This window comes from Neolamprologus brichardi, chromosome 3 (assembly GCF_056152115.1).
Source record: "Neolamprologus brichardi isolate AB-2024 chromosome 3, ASM5615211v1, whole genome shotgun sequence".
Classification (NCBI taxonomy): Eukaryota; Metazoa; Chordata; class Actinopteri; order Cichliformes; family Cichlidae; genus Neolamprologus; species Neolamprologus brichardi.
The window spans coordinates 61,600,343-61,625,607 of record NC_142106.1 but is presented as its reverse complement, the minus strand read 5'-3'; the positions used below and the strand labels follow the sequence as shown (position 1 = coordinate 61,625,607).

General features: G+C 45.1%; 1 protein-coding gene across 3 annotated transcripts in view; it reads right to left on the bottom strand.

Annotated features, from left to right (window-relative positions):
* Positions 1–25,265, bottom strand: part of ank2b (ankyrin 2b, neuronal) — a 113,774-nt gene that overhangs the window by 60,365 nt on the left and 28,144 nt on the right. For 2 of the 3 annotated variants that reach the window (XM_087838046.1, XM_087838049.1), the window contains exons 2-7: positions 9,768–9,869; positions 6,134–6,232; positions 4,329–4,427; positions 4,097–4,195; positions 2,352–2,537; positions 338–361 (exon numbers count right to left, since the gene is read on the bottom strand). In XM_087838046.1, coding sequence (XP_087694172.1) covers positions 338–361; positions 2,352–2,537; positions 4,097–4,195; positions 4,329–4,427; positions 6,134–6,232; positions 9,768–9,869 — 609 coding nt within the window. Of the gene's footprint in view, positions 1–337; positions 362–2,351; positions 2,538–4,096; positions 4,196–4,328; positions 4,428–6,133; positions 6,233–9,767; positions 9,870–13,668; positions 14,002–25,265 lie in introns of those variants that run through there. The other variant, XM_087838047.1, reaches the window with a different exon arrangement.

The window sequence follows — 25,265 nt, the reverse complement described above, 5'->3', positions numbered from 1 at the left end:
ATAGTCAGTCTGAATGTATTTAGGGCCACATGGGGGAGGAAAACCGAAGGGTGATCCTGAGCTGATGATCAAATTCAAAGAAATCAAACAGACTCGGGTGAAAAACTAAAACCTCAGAGATAAGCAGCAGTGGTCGGCCATTCCTCTCAGCCATGCACGGTGGCCTCTTATCATTAAACAATATCAAATCAACTGAAACACACAGAATGGACCAAATGAGAGTTCATGTATAGCAAGTGCTGTGGAGGTGAGAGAAATCAAGGCAGTGATAACAAAGGAAATGACAGAAGGACGGGACTGTGTGAGCCTGTGCAGAGTTGAAGGAGTGTGTGTATACCTCAGTAGTCCTATTGACCATCATCTGTTGCAGGATGGGGAGGGAAAGATCAGTTCAGTTAGGCTGCGGTCACAGACATTAGCTCAGCTGTGCAGACGACAGAGGACGTGGCTGGAGCGTCTCAGTCCTGTCAGAGCTGACAGCGCTCTGCTTACTGTGGCTTCAAATAGCTAAATGATCCGTTTCTTCTTTTACTACTTCTTTAATAAAGCACAGATTCTGTGAACCACCTGGAATTAAGACGATGTTTTCATAGCTTAAAGACTTTAATGACCGAGGAAAGGGTTGGGGGGCAGGAAAGGCACCGTCCTGCCCCCCATCGGGTCGCCCAGTCCGACCCCGGACAAAGTTTCGGGAAGTTTTCTGGGTCAGTAAATCCATCCTCGGCCTGTTGTTGCCTCTGAACTAACAGGTCTGCTTTCAGCTTGCATTATATTACAATGTTACTCTCATCGCTAGCATTGGGCTAGCTTAGCATTGGGCTAGCTTAGCATTAGCAATTTTGCTAACTTTTCTGACGTGCTTCCTGAAGTAAAGGGAAGTGACTCCCTACTGTTTTCTGTGGTGGTAGCTTAGCATTGGGCTAGCTTAGCATTAGCATTTTTGCTAACTTTTCTGACGTGCTTCCTGAAGTAAAGGGAAGTGACTCCCTACTGTTTTCTGTGGTGGTAGCTTAGCATTGGGCTAGCTTAGCATTAGCATTTTTTACACCTAACCCCATTATAATGTTATATATATAAGACATATAATATTCTATATAAGACCACACTGTTGAAGTATTGGTGGCCAGATCATACAGTTGTGCTGAGATCACAGTAAAAGGCGTTACTGTATAAACATAATGCACCGCTTTCTGTTATTGAGAACACTTCACTTAGTATTTTATTTAGTAATAACTACACACATGATCATCGTGTTGTGTTTTTCAGTATCCGAGTAACTGTAACTACTCGAGCTACTCTCCTCTTTATGACTCATGTCCAACATGGCTGCATCCCAGCAGCAGAAGCACATAGATGTGTGCGTGGAGCCTAAATAGACTCTATAGTGTTGTTACATAATCACTGATGTTTGCTGATATAAGATCATTTCCACTCCAGCCACGTCACTTCAAGCTGCCAGCTGGCATCAGAGGAACAGTCGTAACTATAAACTCGAGATCATCCACAACAGTGATTTCCATCAATATTAAACGGACACTTTAACCCTTCCAGTCTCTCGCTGATGGTCAGACCACAGCCTTAAAAACAAGCCCCACCGTGTGCATGCAATCTTAAATACGACCACCGTACAACCTGCAGACAGCGGCACACTCCATGCAGTGGACAGTGCTACACTTAGACACCGGTGCAGCGAGGAGGAGGGTGACGAGAGGAAGAGTGCGAGAGGCGGTATTTAAACAGAGAGAGGGGAAAAAGGGAGAGAGGCAGTTAGTGACGTGTGAAGCACACAGACACTGAATGAGACAGAGGACAGAGACACACTGATGCAAACACAAACATCTGATTTATGCAGCTTCGCTGGAATATCACGACAAAGAAGCTGTCAACTGGTGGAGTAGCAACGATCTCTGTACTAGATCAGTGTCTTCAGGAAGAAAATCACTGTTATGGGAAGAATTATCACTACTGTTGGGAACAAGAAGCATGGTGTGGGTCATCATCAGGACCACAGGTCGGAGCATAACTGCTGTGGGTTCAAGCCTCACTTCAGTTATTCTTTGCCCGTCGATCCCACACAGCACAAATCTGCATTACTCCACTCGCCTTGATGAATCTGTCACATTCCCACCTACTCATCTATTTGGGACTATGACAGAAGAAACAGACCCTGTGATTATTCAGAGAGGATACAATCAGGCGTCTCAGCAGGATAACTGAAGAACAGGTTCAAACCTCGTGCTGGAAAGCTAGAACCACTGTCGCCTTCATGGAGCTACGAATAACCACAGATCACCACCTTCACTGGACTTCTGCACATGCCAACACTTAACCAAAATACTGTATGGCCGTACCTTCGACTGGACGTCGGCGTTGTGGTCGTTCTGGAGGAGCAGGGCTGCTGATTTGGTGTCGTCTTTGCGAGCTGCAATGTGCAGGGCAGGCAGGCGCACCTTGCCCTTCGTATCATTTTCTAATAAGACAGACACGACCTGGTTGTGGCCCTGCTGGAGCGCGATGGCCAAAGGGGTGAAGCCATCCTAGGAGAAGGCAGACGGGCGACTGGTTACATCTCATTTAAAATAAAAGTTTAAAACACACTGCTCAAGAAAATTAAAGGCATTTAAACTCCAGTCTGTCCAGTTAGGAAGCAGAGGTGATTATGAGTCTGTTTCACCTGCTCCGGTGTTAATGACAAGTCAGTCCTATGAAAGCGAGGGTTGTGCAGGTGGTGACCATTTAGCTAATGTCCTCATCCAGGCACAGGGACACTGACATTACACCTGAATCAGCTGCACAAGTGGACCAGCTCCTCCTGGACGGCGTGACTCCGAGCATAGTCGAGTTGGAGTTAAGAAATATCCTGAGATGGGACCTGCTCCTCAAAAATGAACTCATGCACACGTCTCCAGCACTGTGCACCAGCTGGCAAAGATACGCCTCCTCAGCCATCACTGGCAAACTGTCTTGATGGGTGATGTTGAAGCACATTTTCTGTCAGCAGACTCGCTCATGTTAGTGTGAACCTGGTCATCTTTGAAGACGATGGGACACCAGCAGCCCACCTGCCAGCTCTTGTGTTTTCAGGTAAAGTTCACACAGTGTTTTAAACTAGCTGGATGCAGCGATGTGCTGATTAAGAGTTGTGATTCTCATAAAGCCAGGAGAGGTGGCATTAACACTGGAATCTGTTACAGCCTGTGGCCGTAGCAAATCTGTATTAGCTGCTGTGCTGCGTCTCTTTCCTGAATCTCTGCAGGTCCTTCCTCTAATGAAGAGCAGCGGGCTGCTGATTGGACCATGGGGCGCGTGACTGGGTTCAAAAAGCCGCTCTGACAGCTGCCATGAGAGAGACTCAGACCTGGACCTGGCTTCTTTGTGTTATTTGTGTAAGCGTGCTGCTTGAGAGCTGCCAAACGTGTGCGGTCCAGTGCCTGTGCGTGCACAGGCTGAAGGGGTGAGCCACCTTTTTGTTTTGAACTGTTTGCTCCTGTTTCTGGGCTACGACGCGAGGGGTAGCTATTGTCATTGGTGCGTTTGTTTCTTAGGGTTTAGCTAGTTTTCTGTGGCGGGACTTCGTTGGTTTTGTTTATTATTTTGACCTGGGTTCACCCCAACCAATCACAGCAGATGGCCCCGCCCCTCCCTGAGCCTGGTTCTGCTGGAGGTTTCTTCCTGTTAAAAGGGAGTTTTTCCTTCCCACTGTCACTAAAGTGCTGCTCATAGGGGGTCATATGATTGTTGGGTTTTCTCTGTATGTGTTATTGTAGGGTCGACCTTACAGTCTGAAGCACCTTGAGGCGACTGTTGTTGTGATTTGGTGCTGTGTAAATAAAATTATTTGAAACGACCTGCATTCAAATTCATCTTCATTAAATGTATTTTGGCATTAGTTTGGAAAGAGCTGTATCAACACTTGGTTCCACGAACACTCTGAAAGCCTAAGAGGAGACAGATGAGTGTGATTCTCACTGAGAGACTTGAGGTTTCTTGCTCCGTGTGCAGAAAGCTCCCCGAGCAGTTAAAAAGTGATCAAATCAGTGGAAACATCACATTAATGTGTTTAGATTACTCCATCATCCAAACACACTCCTCTTACCTCTGTAGCAATGCTCTGGTTGCCTCCATTCTCAAGCAGGTACCTCACCACATCCAGGTGATTTTCTTGGGCAGCCATGTACAAAGGAGTGAATCCATTCTGTTAACACAAAGAACCAAGCACAGGACAAAATGGGTAAACACGAGGAACAGTTACACCACAGCTGAGAACCCCTGACTATCTGACAGTGATGAGCGGCAGAGGATTAAACAGCTTCAGCGTGGAGGCCCACCTGAGACTGTGCGTTGATATCAGCACCACGTTTGCTCAGGATCTTCACCACGTCAGCCTGGCCCGCCAGAGAGGATATGTGGAGCGCAGTGTTTCCTTTCTGGGATCAAACAATAACAAGATTATTAGACAAATATCTGCTTGTTTTTGTTAAAATAAGCTCAGAGTGCTCCTGACTGAATGCTGTTGTGTCCTTTACTAACACACAGTTGTGTCTAGTCTGTCATGTGCACTGAGATACAAATAAACAGTATTTAATTCACTGCTGCTTCAGATCTGATTACTTCATGAATAAATATAAGCAGGTAAAAACCTATGAATATATCTGAGAGTAATCTGATCCTGACAGCATGGACCACGGTGAACGATGACCTCACATCATGTGATCATCAGCTACACTGTAGCACTGACACAGTTTAGAGACCATGTTTCCACTTGTCCATCCATCTGTAGAAACCAGGTTTTAGTTTGTCAGGTTTGAGTCGAGGTAGAGCAGACACAGCTGTGTACAAGGACTGAAAGCCTGCTCAGTGGGGGGTCTGTGGGCTCAATGCCTGCCAGGCTTAAAGTTTCAGTGCAGGGTGTCAGACCCCAGAGTAAAGTTCAAAGGTCACGAAGCTGTAGGTCGAGGCGCTGTAAATCCTGCATGTGGTGTTCACAACACTTTAACACACGTGGGTCTAGTCTGATGACCCACATGACTCACACTCTCATTGGCAGTGTTGGGGAGTAACGGAATACATGTGCCGCCGTTACGTATTTAAAATACAAAATATGAGTAACTGTATTCCGTTACAGTTACCGTTTAAAAAGGTGGTATTTAGAATACAGTTACTTTGTTGAAATAAATGGATTACACGGCGGTACTTCCCTGTTTCATATTGTGGCGGGTCAGGACTGTTTGGGTTTTGTTTGACAGCTACGTTCTGTTGTTCCAGGCGGCGTTACGGTTGCCATGGTTACAGGGTGACACGCTGTGTGTTTCCTGGGTGAGAGAGGCCTTTTTGTTGTTGTTGTGCTAAGCTAACAGGCAGAATGCTACAGGTATAGCTCTAAAGAATGTAGCATCATGGGCAGTGTAGTCCGTGCTGCAGGGAGAATGGACTGCCATACCCGTTATGTGTCTGTGAGCGAGGGAGGGAGAAAAAGGAAAAGTACGAGCTGTCATCGAGCAGAAACAGGAGCTGGAAGCATGTAAATATAATAATAACCACTGCAGCCAAGAAGAGAGCCTGACGAGCCCAGCTGTAAGTAAGCTATTAAGACTCGACTGTACACCGTGTTCGTGTTTTCCTCTGAAACAATAAGTTCTGTTGGAGCAGCCTTTCAACGCCTCTCTCTGTCTCTGCTAGCAAAGTTGACCCAGACAACAAAGTAAAGCTAGTTTTTTTAGCTACGAGCCCGACATGAACCCACCGTATTAGCCAGAGGTCCCTTTACTACGGTTCGGAGCCGCGGACCTTCAGTAACAGTAATAAATCACAGCAATAGTACATTCATGTAGTTGTAAACAGCATGATAATATATTAAGTAATCCAAAGTATTCAGAATACGTTACTCTCATTGAGTAACGTAACGGAATACGTTACAGAATACATTTTAAAAGTAAGCTTCCCAACACTGCTCATTGGTTATGTTAACTTTGTGTTTACTTCTTTGTTTACTCGACTCAACCTGCTGATTATTTATTATATGACCTTCTCTAATGTGTTAAGATGTTAGCTTTACATACACGCTGCTAATCAACCATACAAACTGAGACTCTCTGTATCTGTGACTTTACCCTGAGTGGGTAAATGAGCTTACCTTTGTGGCTGAGTCCACCGCCGCGCCCCTGTCCAGCAACTCCTGGACCAGATCTATGTGCCCCTCCTTGGCTGCCAGGTGCAACGCATTAAGACCATTCTGGAAAAAAGACGTCAGACGTGAAGACCCGAGGACAACAAAGAGACGCGTTTCCAAAGGGAAACAGAAGGCATTACCTCCTCGTCTAGGTGCCCCACTAAGGGTGCCTGCCCTTCTGTCTCTGCGTCCATCTCTTGAAAGTGTTAAAGGCTTCAGCCTCACATGTAGTGCAAGGACGGGCTGACAGTTGGATTAGATGTTGAGTTATGCTGATGTGGATCAGGTCCAGCTCTGGGTATAAAGTTACAAATAGTTGTGTGTGCGTGCTTTTAAGTTGTAGGTGTATTAATACTGGTTTGTGATGGAAACTGTGGATTCTTAGATTACGTTTCACCTTGTAAATCACTTCTGTTAATATCTGTAGTGCACGAGTGTCACGAGTGCATGAGTGGATGAGTGTCACGAGTGGAGCAGCTGTGCAATGACTCAACAGAACTAGTGGGACAAACGTGGGAGACCATCGAAACTAAGGATTAGAAAGTGACACAAGAGCCAAAGGTTCATTGTGTTCATCATCATGTTCACTTACAGAAATGCTCATTGTATAAACACACCATGTTACACACTCTGACTCTTCCTGAGGAAACTTCCACAGTGTCTTAAACACCAGTTTAGTTGGGATTCGTGTGTGTTTGGTCAAAGTCCGAGCAGTTCGAGTGGCGTTAGGCTAAAATAAAGTTCTTAGGAGAAGCTTTCTATAAACATAAAGCTCCGACTGCATCGCATCGATGGACCAAACAACCTGCAGTTCATAGTTTTGGGGACTGTAACAGGGTAGGTGAGTAGCTGAAAATAGACAGTATAGAGGAGGAAGGTGACATATGCTCAAAGAGAGACAGAGTAAAGTCCAGACCTGAGATGAGCCATATGTGTCTAATGTGAACATGAACAGTTTCTGCAGTTACGTTGGCCTGTGTGAGAGCCAATAACCCGAGCATCAGCTGGTGTCTGGTATTCAAAAAGGATGCAACAACTCATGGACTGTACCATGCCACCAAGTGTTAACACAGGGAACTGAATCCAAATTCTCCTGAGGGACTTACAGGTGAAGGAAAGCTGGTTTGAGGAGCACCAGAGCAGACTAAACTTTGCAGGGCACTGAGATGTAACGAGCTTGTGTAAATCACATCCCTTCAGTGTGTGGACGATGGTTACCAAACAGCTCATACTCCCAAAGCACCCACCACACCATGGGACAGGGTCCAATGCCTCTAACTCTACAAAACAAACGCACACGTCATTCCTCAGCACGCTCGAATATCCTCCACAGAGTAAAGGTGAGGAGTGAAGGCTCTCAGTAAGATGGATCATCCTCCCTTGAGCATCCCAACCAGAGGCTATGAAGGCCGGGTCCTATCCTTACCCGAAGGCACAGGGACCAACTCTCTAGTCCACCAGGTACAAACCCCACTGTAAACTTTGTAAACATTTTTTCTGAAAGTCTAAAAATAAACACTCCATTTTCACCCCCACCCCTATCATCAGATAGCCCCCTGAAGCTAATGTCCTGGGACCCCGTATACAAGGTTATACAGGTGAGTGGTGAATCTGGCAGCCTGTATCAGGCTTTCCACAGCTGGTTAAGTAGCAGAGAAGAATATGCTTCAGCTCTAGTCCTGCTGTTTTTGAATCACTTGTCTCAAACTCTGACCAATCAGATTGCAGAGATGAATGGTTTTCGGTTACTTTTGCCCAAAGGACAATAAGTCTTTTTGCACTTATGTTGAGCATCAGCTGATGTTACAACAGCCCATGACCTCAGAGAGCCCTTTCTTCCTGTTACACCCACCCACCCTTTGTCCTGCTCCATGACCGCTCCACCCACTTCTCCATCACTAACATCTCTCACCTCCTTTTGTCCACAGGAACTGAAATATGCAAAAACGTTTTATAACTTTATGTTGGGTGATACTTCCTGGAGGGTTTGTTGGAAAATGTAACTGTGCCAAATCCTCTGAATGTTCACATGAGTGTGAACGTTCACATTTGATCCAATCCTGAGCTTCTGCTAATAGTCGGCTAGTCACAGCAGCGAGCGCCCAGAACCTTCCAGTTCATCAAATCCAAGGTTTGTGATGCCAAAAATCACACAATCTATGAGGTTTTACACGGTGACACATCCACAGTGTGATGAGCAGACAGTGATTCAGCAGCAGGAGTCAATGACTTTGTAGGAAGCAAGAGACGAGCATTTGCTGCATGTCTCTTGACATGGATACAGAGATGTTCAGATTTGACTGATGTTTAGTTTTGTGTATTTACTTCAAAACACTGAAGCTGCGTTTGGCCTTTGCCACTCAGTTAAGTTCTTGACAGCAGCACGCGCTACGAGAGAGACAGTTTGATGTCAGTGCTCAGAATATCTTCCAAACACAAAGTGATCCACGCCAACGTCACGCCAACATGTCAATAACACAACCATCTTCACACAACATGGACACCAGCCACTCTTCTGTTTACTGTGTTGCTCGTTATGACCGTTGCCAGGGCAGCACCGTTTACGTCCTATCAGCTTTCAGCGTCTCATCCACGGCTGGAGTCCTGATACATGAGAGCAGATAATGACCGGACCTAAATAAAGCACTTCCCTCGGATCAAACTTCCCCCTCGCAGGAATGAAGGGACATCATTTGATTATACAATCACACAAGAAAGATTATCACTACCTGCTTTGGAACAACCTAAGAAGGATTCATGTGTAGTAAACAACAACAAAAAGCACTGGGCTCATTGTTTTTGTTTGTTCAATGCATCTCCAACAGCGCTGAGACGACACAGGCGAGCAGGGAGCCTCGTATGTGGGAGAGAAAGGCAGAAAACACCAAAAACATACGGGTCACCTGTTCAACCTGATGAGCTGCAGGTAACACCTGGAACCAGACTATGTATAGAAAGGGGCGTGGCCACTGGATTTTGAAATGCTGCTGTGACTGCGAAGCCTGAAGCTTCTCCACAGCAAAGATAAGTGACAACATGTTAACTCGCTCCAAGCTTACATAACAACAGTTTCAGTGGTTGTGAGTCCCCACTGACACGGTTTCCTGTGACAGTGGGTCAAGTTTACATTGTTTATTTGGTAAACAGGTAAATACGTGTGACCTACGAGCCGCGGCAGAGCAGTCAAACGGGTCACCTGACAGAAACAAAGAGCTCTGCCTGATTGTCTCCTGCTCTCTGACGTTAGCGCTGCTGAAATTCTGATTATGTTTAGAGACAAACCCACAGAAGCTACTTGGTGAAGTTTTGTGCTTAAGCTTACAGACTCTGGCCATTTTTAATTCTACAGAGAAGCCAAATCGATCAGAAACACCAATTCAGAAGAAACAATCGATATATTGTAGGGATGCACCGATACCGATACCCGATACCGGTATCGGTGCATCCCTAATATATTGGCAGTTGGACAAAAAGTAAAAACTACCCAGCATGCACCAAGGCAAAAGCCTGATGGATGTTCTTTTTTGTCCACACTGTGCAGCCATTAGTGTAGATAGACAGCAGATCTGCTTGTGTGGATGTGTCTGTGTTTTCCTACCTGATTGCAGGTACTGATGTCCACACCCCCTTTCAGGTATTCCAAAACCTTGTCAACGTTCCCCGCTCTGGCTGCTCGCAGGAAACTTGTGTTACTGTCCGACTGGAAGAAACAGAGAAGAAGCACACTTTACAAAACACATACTTGATTGGCTGCCTGAGAACATCGCATGACGACACGAGGCCCCTGGAGCGCCATCCTTCAGTAATTATGTTTGCATTTAAAGAAAAACACCTCGATCTGCAAAAGGCTTTTGTGCCTTCATCAATAGCAATGATCTATTTGTAAGTTTTCCATAAAAAGTCTAAATTAGTGCCAAAAATCACGCTGCACAAAGCATCATCAGTGCATTTTCCACCTGATCTCCCTCAGTGCACAGGAACGTCCCTGCTGTGAAGGACGTTCCCTGTTCTTGGATGCTGATGCAGTTGGAAACAGAGCAGCACTGTGAGGAGTGATTCAGCATTTTCCACCAAGTTAAATCAAGCTCTCTGCTCCTGCTGCAGAACAACACTGCTGATGTTTACTGCACTGTTAGAGGAGTTCAGGGGTCAAACGCAGCACCAACACTGCTGATGTTTACTGCACTGTTGGAGGAGTTCAGGGGTCAAACGCAGCACCAACACTGCTGATGTTTACTGCACTGTTGGAGGAGTTCAGGGGTCAAACGCAGCACCAACACTGCTGATGTTTACTGCACTGTTGGAGGAGTTCAGGGGTCAAACGCAGCACCAACACTGCTGATGTTTACTGCACTGTTAGAGGAGTTCAGGGGTCAAACGCAGCACCAACACTGCTGATGTTTACTGCACTGCTGGAGGAGTTCAGGGGTCAAATGCAGCACCAACGCTGCTGTTTCTCTGACGCTGCTTATTTTCAGGAGGATCTATTATTAGCCATCAAGGTTTGCCAAAGAGTTTGAATGGCAGCCGTTCATGTGCACAGACAAGCACAGAGAGAACATCACTGACACTGCAGCAGTGATACCTGCTTCAGACACAGCCTTGATATTTCCAGCTCACCTGCAGCCAACTACCACCTGCTACTGCAGGGAACTGCACTGCATCACTTTTTCTCCCCACGCTGTGCTGCCGTCCGAGCTAGAATAGTCCCGATTTCATCAGATATTCATTAGTATATACGACCCAGAGATGCTCTCTACCACAGGGAAATTAAGCCATCTTACTATCTATCACTAATAAAATGATATATCACTGTAAATATATTGTTAACACTTAGATCTGTGTTGCTGTAATATCTCACATTTCTTCCCCAGTTTTCTGAATCAAAGCACAGCACAGAGAAGCTTAGATACTTCATGTTCACACAGTGAAGCCTGACAGTATCCTCACTGCCGACACACATCATGCCCTAATCATCTCTGCCGCTGGCTGGTTGCTATAGCGACATGAAGACCAACAGGACCTTCAGACGAGCGAGGCTTTGCATGAGAAACACTGGAGAGAAGGTGGGAACTGCAGCAGCCGTCGTCCTTCGAAAGCTGCTGTCTGTGACAACATCACCGACACCGTGTCTGTTCTCTGCTCGTGTCTTCATGACATCATCAGGAGCCCAACACGAAAACTGTGAGCTGCTCGTGCTAAGGCCATACCCCTTCAGTTACCATGGAGACAAGCATAGTGACACGGTAACCATAGTGACAAGGCTGTTTCAGATGAAGCCAAAAACACTTCCTTTTGAATGATTTCTAAATGTTTAACTTTACACGACGCTCGCTAACTCATCCTGTTCACAAACTTGATCTGTGGTCATTTCTTCAAACTGTGGCTGTTCGTTTTCCAAGCCCTGCTGATTCACTTTGGACCCTAAAACGAACTAAAAGGCAGCTGAAAACTACACGTTTTTACTACTTTTTAAAAGTCCAATAACGAGTTTGGCCTTCATGTGTGAGAACTGATTATGTTAACACTAAAGTTAGGCAGTGACAAATAAAACAGTTATAAAGAGGTGCAGACAAAGTCATCCAGTAACTCTCCACCTAAGCAGCTATTTAACCTAAACTGACCCAACTAACCTCCAGATTATGGTTTTATTAACGAGGACATTTAGCCTGGATTAAAAACAAGGCTTATAAATAAACACAAACATTAGCTGGATGGAACAACAGTATCTGTGTTTATTAGCAACTGCACCCTGGTGCTGCTCTGTTTGTGCCGCTGACACAAACACCAGGGTGGTGGTCGAGTTGGCATGAATGCCATTACATTCTGACAGTCATCAGTCTGATGTTTCATCACTATCATCATTAATGGTAGCTGAACTGAACACGACTGTTCCCAGCCAATCAAGGCTGCCAGTGTCCGGCAGCCTCACCTCTGTCAGTGCGCCCCAGGGTGGCTGTGGCTACAATGTAGCTGCCATCACCAGTGTGTGAATGTGTAGATGACTGGATATGTAAAGCGCTATATAAATACAGACCATTTACCATTTTAACATCCGGACCACCAAAGTAGGACCTGGAGCATAAACTGCTCCTTGTTAAAGCAGCAGGAGGAGGCACCTTTCAAGCACTTCACTGCAACATGTCAGAGTAAGAGGAGGCCAAAGTTCACAGGTCGAGACACTGAGCTGTCCACGTCTAAAAACAGGATGTGTGTCTCAGACGAGGGAAGGCTGTTGTTGTATAAAACACATTTATGAGACAAACAGAAAGTAAAGAGCAGCGTCGAAGCCAAACAGTAACGATATTAAACCAAAACAAGGCCCTCAAAGATGCTAAAAGCCTGCAGAGTGGAGGTGTTGACCGGATAGATTCATTATGATCATCATGTCCATCTGTGAAAGGTCACAGTGTGATTTTCATCATGTCCATCTGTGAAAGGTCACAGTGTGATTTCCATCGTGGAAAGAGTGCCCGTCTCCTTCAGGTGTGGATGGACAGCTGAGTCGTGTTCAGTTGAGTTGGCGCTCTGCAGCTGTTTGAGAAACTGACCAGAATTTGCCAAATAAATATAAAAGTTACCAAAATGGTTCCACGTGAGCATAAAGTTGCTGCTGTAGTTCTGTCAGACACATATTCCTTTGCTCTGTGACAAAGCTGAGGAAAACCGAACCCTCGACACCCAAACTGAGCAGGACCAGTGGGAATGTTCCACTCCTGGAGAAAAGGGTCAGTGTGAGGTCATACCTGAGTGATTACATGAAACCTGATGCTGAGAACAGCAGGAGGAATCAGTCAATGGCTGGACAGGGGTGAAAATATTAGGAATCGTGTGTTTATAGCTACTCAGCTGATCTCTGAGGGTTGAGCTTTGAAACAAAGGCAGAGCTCCAAAGACTGGTGTAGTCACCTACTCACAGCTGACAAAACGAGCCTTTAATGAGTCAATCCAAGCTAAATTTCCACTGTCAGCAAACACATTAGGAACCAGAGTGCGTTCATGTTTCCACCTCGGTGTTAGACGCACTTATTGCACAAGTAACTGAATGAAGACACAAACAAACTGTTTCACTGACACATCAAACGTTCACGCACTGAAACTGACACCAGACTGCAGAAGTGATATTTTCTGGTCTTGTGTTCCCAACAGCTGCTGAAGTGATTACACTGCTTTTCAAATGAGATACAAGAGCCCACATGCTGCTGTGCTGGGACACTTTATGAACACACACACCGGCCTTTGAAGAGAGCGGAGCGCCAAAACCATGCACACACAAACAGAGACACATGTCTGTCCATATCTGTTTACATCGAACTCAAACACAGAGTGTGCAGAGGTAGCTAGTGTAATGACAAAAAGAAGGTGAGCAACAAAGAATCCTGACAGAGACCAAAATAAACTTCTTAAAAGTTACTTGAATTTCCTGAAATACGTCTGAAACAAAGCGCTGCAGGAGCGTCCTGTCAGTGTCTACTGCGCCTGTCAGTGTGAGCTCTTACCAGGATCACAGGACGCTGCACAGGAAAATGCTCCATGCAGTAGAAGTCTGGCAAAGCATTCTGGTCCAGCTGAGCCGGGCTGCCAGCGCTCCTCAGGCCCTTGTCTGAGCCGCACACCTTACACACGGCTGTGTTGCCCATGGTTCAACGTATATAAGTCTGTTTCATCAGAATGTAAAGGACTCTAAGTGAGTTAATCACTTTGATAATCCCCGTCCCCCCTCCCCCTAAAAGCTTACAGGCTACCATCCAGCAGTGACCTGTCCTGTCCTGGTTGCTCCACTCGACTGGACGCCTGTAAGTACAGGCAGCAGAGAGCTACTGTTTCCTCATTAGAGGATCCAACTCAATGAGCATTGACTAACAACCCCTCGTATTCCACCCCCTCCAACCCGGCTATTTTTACACCCACCAGCCCAGCTATGCATGACGAGGGAGGAGAGGTGGTGGTGAGTGGGTGGCATGCTAAACAAGGCAGGACCACCGCAGACACGGCAAGCATTATGAGGCAAACACGGGCCTGATTTCTGTTCATATATACATTTGTTTTCCAATAAGAGTGATAAAAACCTCTGCAGCTTCCACTTGACTGTGTTTGGGAACAGCCTAAAACAACAACAACATGTTAGCGTGGCGTCATGAGAGCGTCCGAGCGTCGGTGTGCTCCACGAGAGCTACAGGTGTTCACATTAACTGCTCCTGTGTCACACCTGCTGTCATACACAGACTGTTCTCTGGACATTGTGAGGCATCAAAGAAGCTCCGCCCACTATCCTCTATCACTACATAACAGCGCACACTCAGTTTCAGGGCCTTAGATAGGCTGGTTGTGTTGCAGCCTGATGTGACCTTCTGCTACATACCATCATCCATAGTGGACATTAAACTTTTCCGGTGCTAAAGTGCTGTCCTGGATCAAACAGTGTTGAGGGCAGCACACTGACCGTTTGTCACTACTTAGATCATCGGCCCAGTCAGATTAAAGCCACACAAACAGAAGCTAAAGCTCACACGAGGGATGTTTACACTCGTCCCTCGCTCTCGGTGACTTTTCTGTGGCACCGTGGTCTCCAACCTTTACGTCAATCACTGTTTAATGGAAGCAGACATGTTGTCCTAATGCAGGTCTATGTCAGCCCGTAGCCCAGAGCAGCGACGTATTGATCCTGATGGACTGAATGCAAATTAAAAGCCACACAGACCTTTTCATGGCAGCACAATTAATGGCGTGCTGTCTAACCGAAGCTTCAGACGTGGCCGTGTTGTGCCCTCGTGTGGGACATCAGCGAGGTAAATGTCCTCATTCTCTCTGCACTCCTCTAGGCCACGACTCACACAATAACCTCACTGTTAAACAGATCAGCTAAACCATTCACTGAATATGTTAGCGTAGGGAGAAAGACCTCTCATTGTGGAGGGCCAGTGCAAGCCCATGAGAAGGAGCTCTGGGGTTTTCTATGAATGAACCATTAGAAAGTGACTAGAAAGAAATCATTTAAATGAAGGGTGAGGAACACGGTCAGTGAAGTGGATCCTGCAAAAAGTGAAAACCAGTCCAATCTGAGCAATTTGGAGCATATCCAGGAAATCCAGTTCTATAAGGGACAAACATATGAGTGCAGTCTGGTGTCTGAGGTAGTGGTGGAGGCTGTTAGTCTGCCCAGAAGATCGAAAGCAAGAAGAACGATGCGTCCTATGTGAAAACACCAGGCCAGTTGCATCAGGAAATAAATGTACAATCTTTCATTACAAACGTCTTTTTTCACCTTTGATTTGTCAGCTGGAGCAGAGACGGGCAGGCAAAGAGGCTGAGATGTGCTAGAACAAACTAAATACACACAATACTCAAGTACATATTATTACATTGTTGTAACGGTCATGGTGTCATTCAGGTATAAAAGAGAACACTCATGGCCTTAATTAAGATTTCCTTTTGCTTCAGTTTCCTTGCAAACACCCCCCCGATACCTGACAGGTGAGGGGGAGGGGCTAATTCTCCTTCCTGCTGCTTCACACTCGTCACCAAGTATTTTGATGAGCGGCCTATGAAGAGTTAAGTTCATAAAAAACTGACGAAGCTATATATTATTAGCTACACCTGGGCAATGGAAGAGCTGTGATATCAGCACAAGGCCTTTAATTCCCGGAGTAACAAAGAGTAAGTCAGAAACCATCTGTGGACCCGAGCTCACTCGTGGAAGTGGAAAATGAATCCTGACCTTACTGAAACATCTGCAGTTAGATCCAAAACACTTCTCAGTTTCACTTCTCCTCCTTGTAATTTACTTAATGAGGGTATTTTTTTTTACTGTCATTCATTCATTTTGGAGGACAAAAAATGGCTACATGGGTACATATGTTACAAAGAAACAAAGCCAGAGTTAGAACTACCTGTTCAAGCACACTTAAACAGGCCACGCAGGAAAGTCAGTACTTTTCTTTATCTCTAAGGTCTGCAGAATCCCCCACCCCCAGTCTCACACACACTCATACCCCATTAGTGGGCTGGTAATCCAATGGGCAGGGCAGGCACAAACATTTTTAATCTGCCGTCCGCCATATGGCTCACTATCTGTGGGAGGGAGGGGGACGGGGAGTAAAGCCACTTGTACTACTTTATGTTACTGCAGTGGGGAAAGATGTAATCTACATGCTTCTGTGTGTACGTGAACCACAGGAGGTAGCTGACGGAGCACTTGGTCTGCACAAAGTGTAGCCATTAAAAATCCTCACACACCCCTCTTTAATCCACCCATACATCCAACCATCCATACATCCATCCATACATACATACATCCATTCATCCATCCAACCATCCATTCATCCATCCACCCAACCATCCATCCCTCCAACCATCCATCCATTCATCCAACCATCCATCCAGCCATACATACATCGATACATACATCCAACCATCCATCCATTCATTCATCCATCCATTCATCCATCCATCCATCCATTCATCCAACCATCCATCCATCCATCCATCCATCCATCCCTCCAACCATCCATCCATTCATCCAACCATCCATCCAGCCATACATACATCGATACATACATCCAACCATCCATCCATTCATTCAACCATCCATTCATCCATCCATCCATTCATCCAACCATCCATCCATTCAACCATCCATCCATTCATCCAACCATCCATCCATTCATCCACTCATCCAACGATCCATCCATCCATACATACATTCAACCATCCATCCAGCCATACATAAATCCATCCATCCATCCAACCATCCATCCATTCATTCAACCATCCATCCAACCATCCATCCCTACATCCAACCATCCATCCATCTATACATACATCCAACCATCCATCCATTCAACCATCCATACATCCAACCATCCATCCATTCATTCAACCATCCATCCATCCATCCATTCAACCATCCATCCATCCATCCCTACATTCAACCATCCATCCATCCATCCATCCATCCCTACATTCAACCATCCATCCATCTATACATACATCCAACCATCCATCCATTCAACCATCCATACATCCAACCATCTATACATCCAACCATCCATCCATCCATATCCAGTTCAAGGTCACAGTGGGACTGGAGCCTGTCTCAGCTGTCTTAGGGTGAGAGGCAGGCTACACCCTGGGCAGGTGGCTGGACTGTCACAGAGAACAACTGTTCACACTCATATTCACAACCAAACATCAGTTAACTCAAAAAAAAAAATAGAATAAAGTAGGAGCACTCAGAGAAGCACAGGGAGAGATGCAACGTCCGGGCAAGAGGTGGACTCACAACCAGAGCTGCCTCTATGATAACAGTGGAAACCACCAAACTGGTCTCAGGTAGAACCAGCATCAGGTATCATCAGTGTGTTGACAAATGAAAACAAACACAAGAGACCCAGCAGCTTAATGTTAGCTCATAAATGAACTGCCGTGCAACAGCACATACAGTCTAACAGACGAACGTGATGCAGTATAGGGTGCAGTCAGGTACTGAAGCACAGATCTGGGATTAAATATTGAACATATTCAGCTTGTATCCATCAGTGATAAACAGATCTCAGTTAGAGGTGTGGACGACACTGTGTGTCCATAAAAAACAAGCTACACTATCACACAACTGCTTTCAAAATAAACTATGAACTATAGACACAGGAGGGTTGTGTTGCTATGGAAACAAAGATGTAGATAAGGTTTATGCTTAGATTTTGCTTCGAAATGAGAACCCTGCAGAAAGTCTTCTGCAGTGTCAGACCTTAGTAACACTGACAGATATGGATGTCTCCTTCACCAAAGACGAGTCTGACAGGCTGGACCGACATCTGAATGAAACACAGGTGTCACAGCTGATGGTTTACATACTAATGCCCATCATCTATCAAAATAATGCTGATGGAAAATGTATTTACCTCCAGATGGTTTGTAGTGTATGACAAATGTGAGATTTATTTCAGAAGTGGGCCACTGCTGATTCAAATGTAAAGTGAGTTCCTGATTAAACTATGAGTGAGAGGACACCACTGAATGACTTTTGACAGTGTGGAAGATACTGGTTTCCTTGGCAACTGCAAGTACAAAGCAAAGCGAGGACCAAATTTCCTCCAGCGTAAGCAGCCTTTTAGAGTTAATAAGAAAGTCAGTATAAACTGACATGCAGTGACAACATGAACAAAACAAACAAACAAGTGTTGTTTTATGATACGCTGGAAGAAAACACCAGTGACCCTGAACCTAAAGTAGATCGAGGCCTTGGTCCTGGACGTGCTGCTGTCACTGTCTGGTCACAACGAGGTGGTTTTATGGGCCAGATGTTGTAGTATTAAGCATTGGGCATATTCCTGCAACATCTGTAAAGCCCGTCTGTCCAATCAGGAGTCAGTGTTGGGGAATTCCCGCTGGGTAACAAGAGGACTCAAAAAAGCAGCTCAGACTGTTAATGTTACTGGGAGAGCTGTGCCCACCCCGTACATGCCATATGTCACATTTAGCCAGTAAGAAGCATACACGCTCTTGTGTTATTACTATTTTCATATTTTTGTCTTTTATCTTACTTTCTGCTACAACCTTTTAATATTACCTTTGCACAAGAGCGTCTCCGAATATTTCAAATATAAATATTTCAAAGATGTGTAAAAAATCGACAACTACAGCACCTCAAACTAAACATATGTCGTCACAGCCGTCACATACGGTTGCAAACACACAGGATTCAAACGTCTCGCCCTGGTTCCTGTGGATCACCTCTGGTGCTCCCAGCCTGTTAAACATCCCCTCCATGTGTTTACAATGGTCTTGGTGTCTCCTGGTCTGCCAGGCTGTACATCTCTGGGTGCGACGCTGTATAGCTGTGAGGACATAGTGGTTTCTTCTCTCTGTGCGACCTGAACCTCAACCCACCCAGTATCTGAGTGGTGCCTCTGCTCTGTTGCATCCACAGCAACCAGCCCCTGATTGGATGGTTGCTTTTCCAAATCTGCCACAGCGTGTGTCAGGCTGCGATGCGTCTCCTTCCTGACTCTCCTTCCTCTCAGCAGCTCAGCTGAACATGATCCAAATGCACGCTGCAGTGGAGAGTACCTCTGCTTTAAGTAAGTGCCAGTTCTGACACAATAACATTAGAGTTCACTTGTAGTCCAGTACAATCTATGTTCTCAATGCAAACACATTATGTATGATGATAAAGTGCTGCACAATCAGAAAGCAGAGACACACACACTCACTCACACACACACCAGAGCAATATCTATCCACTTGTATTTGTCAGTGCTGCTGCCTGGCCTGGATCCAGACGGGGAGAGGATTACCTCACTGGGTTTTGACCCTAGCTCTGTTTAATTAAATATGTGTGAGTACAATTTCATTTCAGCCAGGCATCTCAAAAAAAGCAAAACAGAGAGGAAAATGTTATCGGAGGGACGGTGAGCTTGCCTAAAATAACAGGCCAAACGCCCACAGCGCTGTTTAAGAGATGAGAAGGAAATGTGTTTGGTGAAGGTAGAGAATCTGATGGAGATGCAAAGAAAACACCCAGCCTCCAGCTAGTAACACTAATATAACACCTATTGGCACCCCATTGCTTTGTCTGGGGTCCACGTCCTCTAGTCTTTACTTCTTAGTCCTGACAGTGAATTCAAATTATCGCTCGGCTCAGCCGTGACAGAAAAACTCCCACTGTACTGCAGAAAAAGGTGCTAATGTTGAACACAGAGTCATATTCAGCTAGCATCTAAAAAAACAGACCTAATGGAGAATGAAAACTTTCAAGCAAAATTTATTGAGCTCACTCTTCAAAATCAGCAAAAACGCAGACCTGGAGATATATTTGAAAATATTAATATAAGCCAGACATGATAAGGCATATGATGGTGACAGTAAAGTTCATGTTATTGCAGTTTGTGTCTCCGTTGGTTAGCTCACTCAGTTTGCCAGCTGTCTGGTAGATTTATCCGATGATTAACATTAATGCGATAAATCTTATGAGTACAAATGGGGACCAGTTTGCACTAAGATAAGTGGTTCAGCAGTAAAGAAAACATGGTTATTTCTTACGTCTGTAAAGTACTCTGAGTTCTACAAATCAGCTTTCTCATCATCTGGTTTGACAGAGCATCAGAGCGCTGACTTCCCCGATGTTACACACAGACTCTCAAAATACAATGAAACAGCACAAACTTCATGGTAAATATGCAAACAACCATCCCTTGATCACTGCCACACTTCACATCTATAATGATTGTATTTCATACAAACACATTTGTGCTTCTAACCCACTTCCTCCATATACTGTAATGTGTAAAAAGGACACAGCACTGGTACGTGATAATATGTGTTTGGATAGCAGAAAGAGTGGTCTGTGGTGGTCTGTGGTGGTCTGTGGTGGTGGGTACGTGGTGGTCTGTGGTGGTTTGTGGTGGTCTGTTGTGGTCTGTGGTGGTGGGTACGTGGTGGTCTGTGGTGGTCTGTGGTGGTCTGTGGTGGTCTGTGGTCTGTGGTGGCCTGTGGTTGTCTGTGGTCTGTGGTGGTCTGTGGTGGTCTGTGGTGGTCTGTGGTGGTGGGTACGTGGTGGTCTGTGGTGGTCTGTGGTCTGTGGTGGACTGTAGTGGTCTGTGGTGGTCTGTGGTGGTGGGTACGTGGTGGTCTGTGGTGGTCTGTGGTCTGTGGTGGACTGTAGTGGTCTGTGGTCTGTGGTGGTCTGTGGTTGTCTGTGGTCTGTGGTGGTCTGTTGTGGTCTGTGGTGGTCTGTGGTGGTGGGTACGTGGTGGTCTGTGGTGGTCTGTGGTCTGTGGTGGACTGTAGTGGTCTGTGGTCTGTGGTGGTCTGTGGTCTGTGGTGGCCTGTGGTGGTCTGTGGTGGTGGGTACAGCCAAATATGCTTTTGATGCAAACATCACTGAGCAGATTCTGAGAAGTGCGACTGCATCATTAAGGACTTCCTGTTGACTCCTGTGAGACGATATGGTGGCAGACAGTTTCTGTCTCAGGGCTAAGCTTCTTTGGGGGATCTTTCCTCCTTGCATAACTAAAGCAAACTAACATCTGCTGTACTCTGGCAAGCTTCCGACTTTGGACCACATCACTGTGACAACACAGCCTGATGTCAGGTTGACCCTTTCATGATTATTTGCCCAGGTCAGGACAATCAGGTTTACTCATGAGTACAAACTGCGTTTAATGTATCCTGTGTCTGTTTCTACTGTGTTACTAACCACTGTGTATCACTGCACATCCAGACGAGACCCTGCCACGGATTCCTACAGTGGATTCTCCTGGTTACCATGGTGACAGGATTGGCATATTTCATGAGCACCCCATAATACCACAGCAACCAGATTATAATGCTCTAATCTAGGATATTAGTAGTCCCAGTTCAGCATCAAACAGCAGTGCTTACTCAACATCCATGTACACTGGGTCTGTACTGGAGAGTCAGTACTGGAGCGAGTGGTAATAAAGCTGCATTTGCTTGTTCTGTTTACCAAAGCACCAAAACACCAAACACCTTACTATATCGATTACAGACACTAGACTGGGACAACCAATCAAATGTAACCTTTACTATAAAGAGATCAGCTGGGAAAAGAATAATATCAAACCAACTGATTATTAAAAGACTGGCTGTGAAGATGATTACAGTAAAATATCAGAAATGCAGCAGCATACAGTCAGCATGAACACAGAGTGATGCATATAGATGTAAAGCCGGCTGGAGGGGGGACAGATTAACATCACACAGCTCTCCCTAAACCCCATCAGTTGGGTAGCTGTGGATTGAGATTAAGCATAGGAATAGGAGAGTGGCTTCAAACAATGCAACTCTCTGATGGAGGTGAGAGAGTCGGAGGAACATCCAGACCAGTACAGCCAGACTGTGCTGTGGATTTACTGCAAATATGAAAAGCAATGAAGTCTCTCTAACGTTGTTTTATTTGGGATGTCATCTGGGCTGTAATCAGGAACATTATGTGTTTTATCATTATGTGTTTAACTGCATAATAATCGGTTAATTTGGTCATGCTTCACATTCAGTTTACAGACTCATGAAAGACATTTGAAGCATCTATTCAAAGCCTGCCAGCACGCTGCTGAGTGCCAAATCAATTTCTAAGAGAACCATCGAGTATCAGCCAATATTAGCTTTTTGACAATCTTCTGGTATCAGAATTTATAATGCCCGATAAATTCAAATTTAAAAGTAAAGAAGAGAAAAGAGAAGCACCTGTCAGCCATGTTTTGGGTGTTAATGTTGGCGAAACGTGGTTGGAACAAGACAGAGCCGAGTAGACACCTACACATAACAAATGTTGGGAAAGTCTATTTATACTCCCGGCTTAAAGGAAAAAACACTGATTTTTAAATCACCAACCATCAAAATGAGTACTCCTAAAAACCCTCTATTAGTCAGGATCTGATCTCTAAGAATGATTTGGTTTGTTGATCACACAAACAGTTCTTCTGTCCGTTTGACTCCATGACATCCTTGCACCACTGTGTATTATTGTAGGGTCTCCGTTTTTGTAGGGTCTCCGTTATTGTAGGGTCTCCGTTATTGTAGGGTCTCCATTATTGCAGGGTCTCCGTTATTGTAGGGTCTCCATTATTGTAGGGTCTCCGTTATTGTAGGGTCTCCGTTATTGTAGGTTCTCTTTTATTGTAGGGTCTCCGTTATTGTAGGGTCTCCATTATTGTAGGGTCTCCGTTATTGTAGGGTCTCCATTATTGTAGGGTCTCCGTTATTGTAGGGTCTCCATTATGGTAGGGTCTCCGTTATTGTAGGGTCTCCATTATGGTAGGGTCTCCGTTATTGTAGGGTCTCCGTTATTGTAGGGTCTCCATTATTGTAGGGTCTCCGTTATTGTAGGGTCTTCTTTATTGTAGGGTCTCCGTTATTGTAGGGTCTCCATTATGGTAGGGTCTCCATTATTGTAGGGTCTCCGTTATTGTAGGGTCTCCATTATGGTAGGGTCTTTATTATTGTAGGGTCTCCGTTATTGTAGGGTCTCCATTATGGTAGGGTCTCCATTATTGTAGGGTCTCCATTATTGTAGGGTCTCCGTTATTGTAGGGTCTCCATTATTGTAGGGTTTCCATTATTGTAGGGTCTCCGTTATTGTAGGGTCTCCGTTATTGTAGGGTCTCCCTTATTGTAGGGTTTCCATTATTATAGGGTCTCCGTTATTGTAGGGTCTCCATTATTGTAGGGTCTCCGTTATTGTAGGGTCTCCGTTTTTGTAGGGTCTCCGTTATTGTAGGGTCTCCGTTATGGTAGGGTCTCCGTTATTGTAGGGTCTCCATTATTGTAGGGTCTCCATTATTGTAGGGTCTCCGTTATTGTAGGGTCTTTGCCTTACAATATAAACTGTTGTTGTGATTTGGCACTATATAAATAACACTGAACTGAACGATCTTCGACTGACGCTGCTGTATGACCCAAAGCTTATCTGTCCATTTGACCCATATGTGTTAACAGTACATGTCTATGGGTTAGGTGGAGTCAAGGGTGCTTGAAAAAGCATCAGTCATTTATCAAACTTAGTTGGAGATTATATTTATTTCAAGTATTTTAAGACATATATACATGTGTATTTGAGCGCGGGCTATTAGGAATTGTTAAACCAACGAAAAACAAGCCCTGCCAGTGAACATTTCACATGAATGCTCCTGACAGTTAGTGCTGCCCACATACTATGGAAAAACCTAGAAAAGTGTGCTGAGACAGAGCATCTACTTGGACAATCACAGGTGTTCTTATGAGTCAGACATCTATAAAGTCCAAGTTATACATGCAGTACAAAGCTCAAGCTCACCGGCCAGTGTTTGTCCCTGATAATAAATCCTCTCTGTGTATCACTCTTATATTTCTGTCTGATTTATCAACCATATTTCAAACCTCATGACATGAAAGCTCTAAATGATGTTCCAGCTGAATTGCTTTTACTTAACAACTAATACCTTGAAAACACTAAGACTAAAACCAAATGACCATAAAAATAACCATGACGAAAAGGGCGAATGGATTACTGCTGCAAACAGGGCCCTACTGGGGATTACACCATCAATATCAATGTTTTAGAGACAGCGGCAGAAAGACCGAGAGGGAAGATTTAGAGGGGACTTATGTCATCGCTTTTCTTTGCAAGCTCCTTTGACTACGATGACCTGGATGACTGAGAACCTTCACAGACATATTGCCGTACATTTTGGGAGGAACACCCTTCAACTGGTGCGGGAGTATGAAAGGGAATCAAGGAAACTAGCGGATTATAGGAACCATCTCCGTTTCAACCTAAGATGCAGACAAACCAGAGTTGTTCCCAAGAGCCTGCGCCTTGGATCCACTGTCAGGGGATACAGAGCAGACTTGATTCTACAGAGAGCGCAAAATCACCTTTTAAGTGAAAGGATAAGACAGGTCCATTTCACTATAGATGCCCTCCAGATCAAGATCAGCCAGACTCTGCAGGAACTGGAAACACTTCTACCCTCTCCAATCTTAGAAGAGGTTTACAAGTTTGTGGACAAGGCTCAGCGGGCCCAACACTCGAAAGGAAAAGAAAGACAACGCAGGAAATTTCACACCTTGCTTTCAAAAACACACACTCCTCATTCTGAATCTGAACCTACACAACCCATAGAAGAAAACACACCTGAAGACAGTCAGGAGAAATGGGTTAAGAACTTTTCAGACAGGAATCTCACTGAACCTGAAAAGAGAGTATTAGCCAAAGGTCTCAATTTTGCCATTTCTCCACAACAGTTGCCCATAGTGGACCTCATCACAGCCACAGAATCTGCCATTCGGATTAATAAATTATCACAGACAGAAGCAGAGCAAATCAGGATGAAAGTCTCAGCCACCCTCTCCAGTGCCAAAGTCCCTCCGTCCAACCTCACAATACAGGAAAAGAAGGCCGTCGCTTCCCTGAGCAAAGACCACAACATCACTGTTTTACCAGCGGATAAGGGAAGATGCACCGTGGTCCTAAACACTACAGATTACCATACAAAGATCACTACTCTCCTCAGTGACAACAATACCTACGAAGCCTTAAAGCGAGACCCCACAAGCAGCTACAAAAAGAAAGTTATAGCTTGCCTTCAAGACTTGG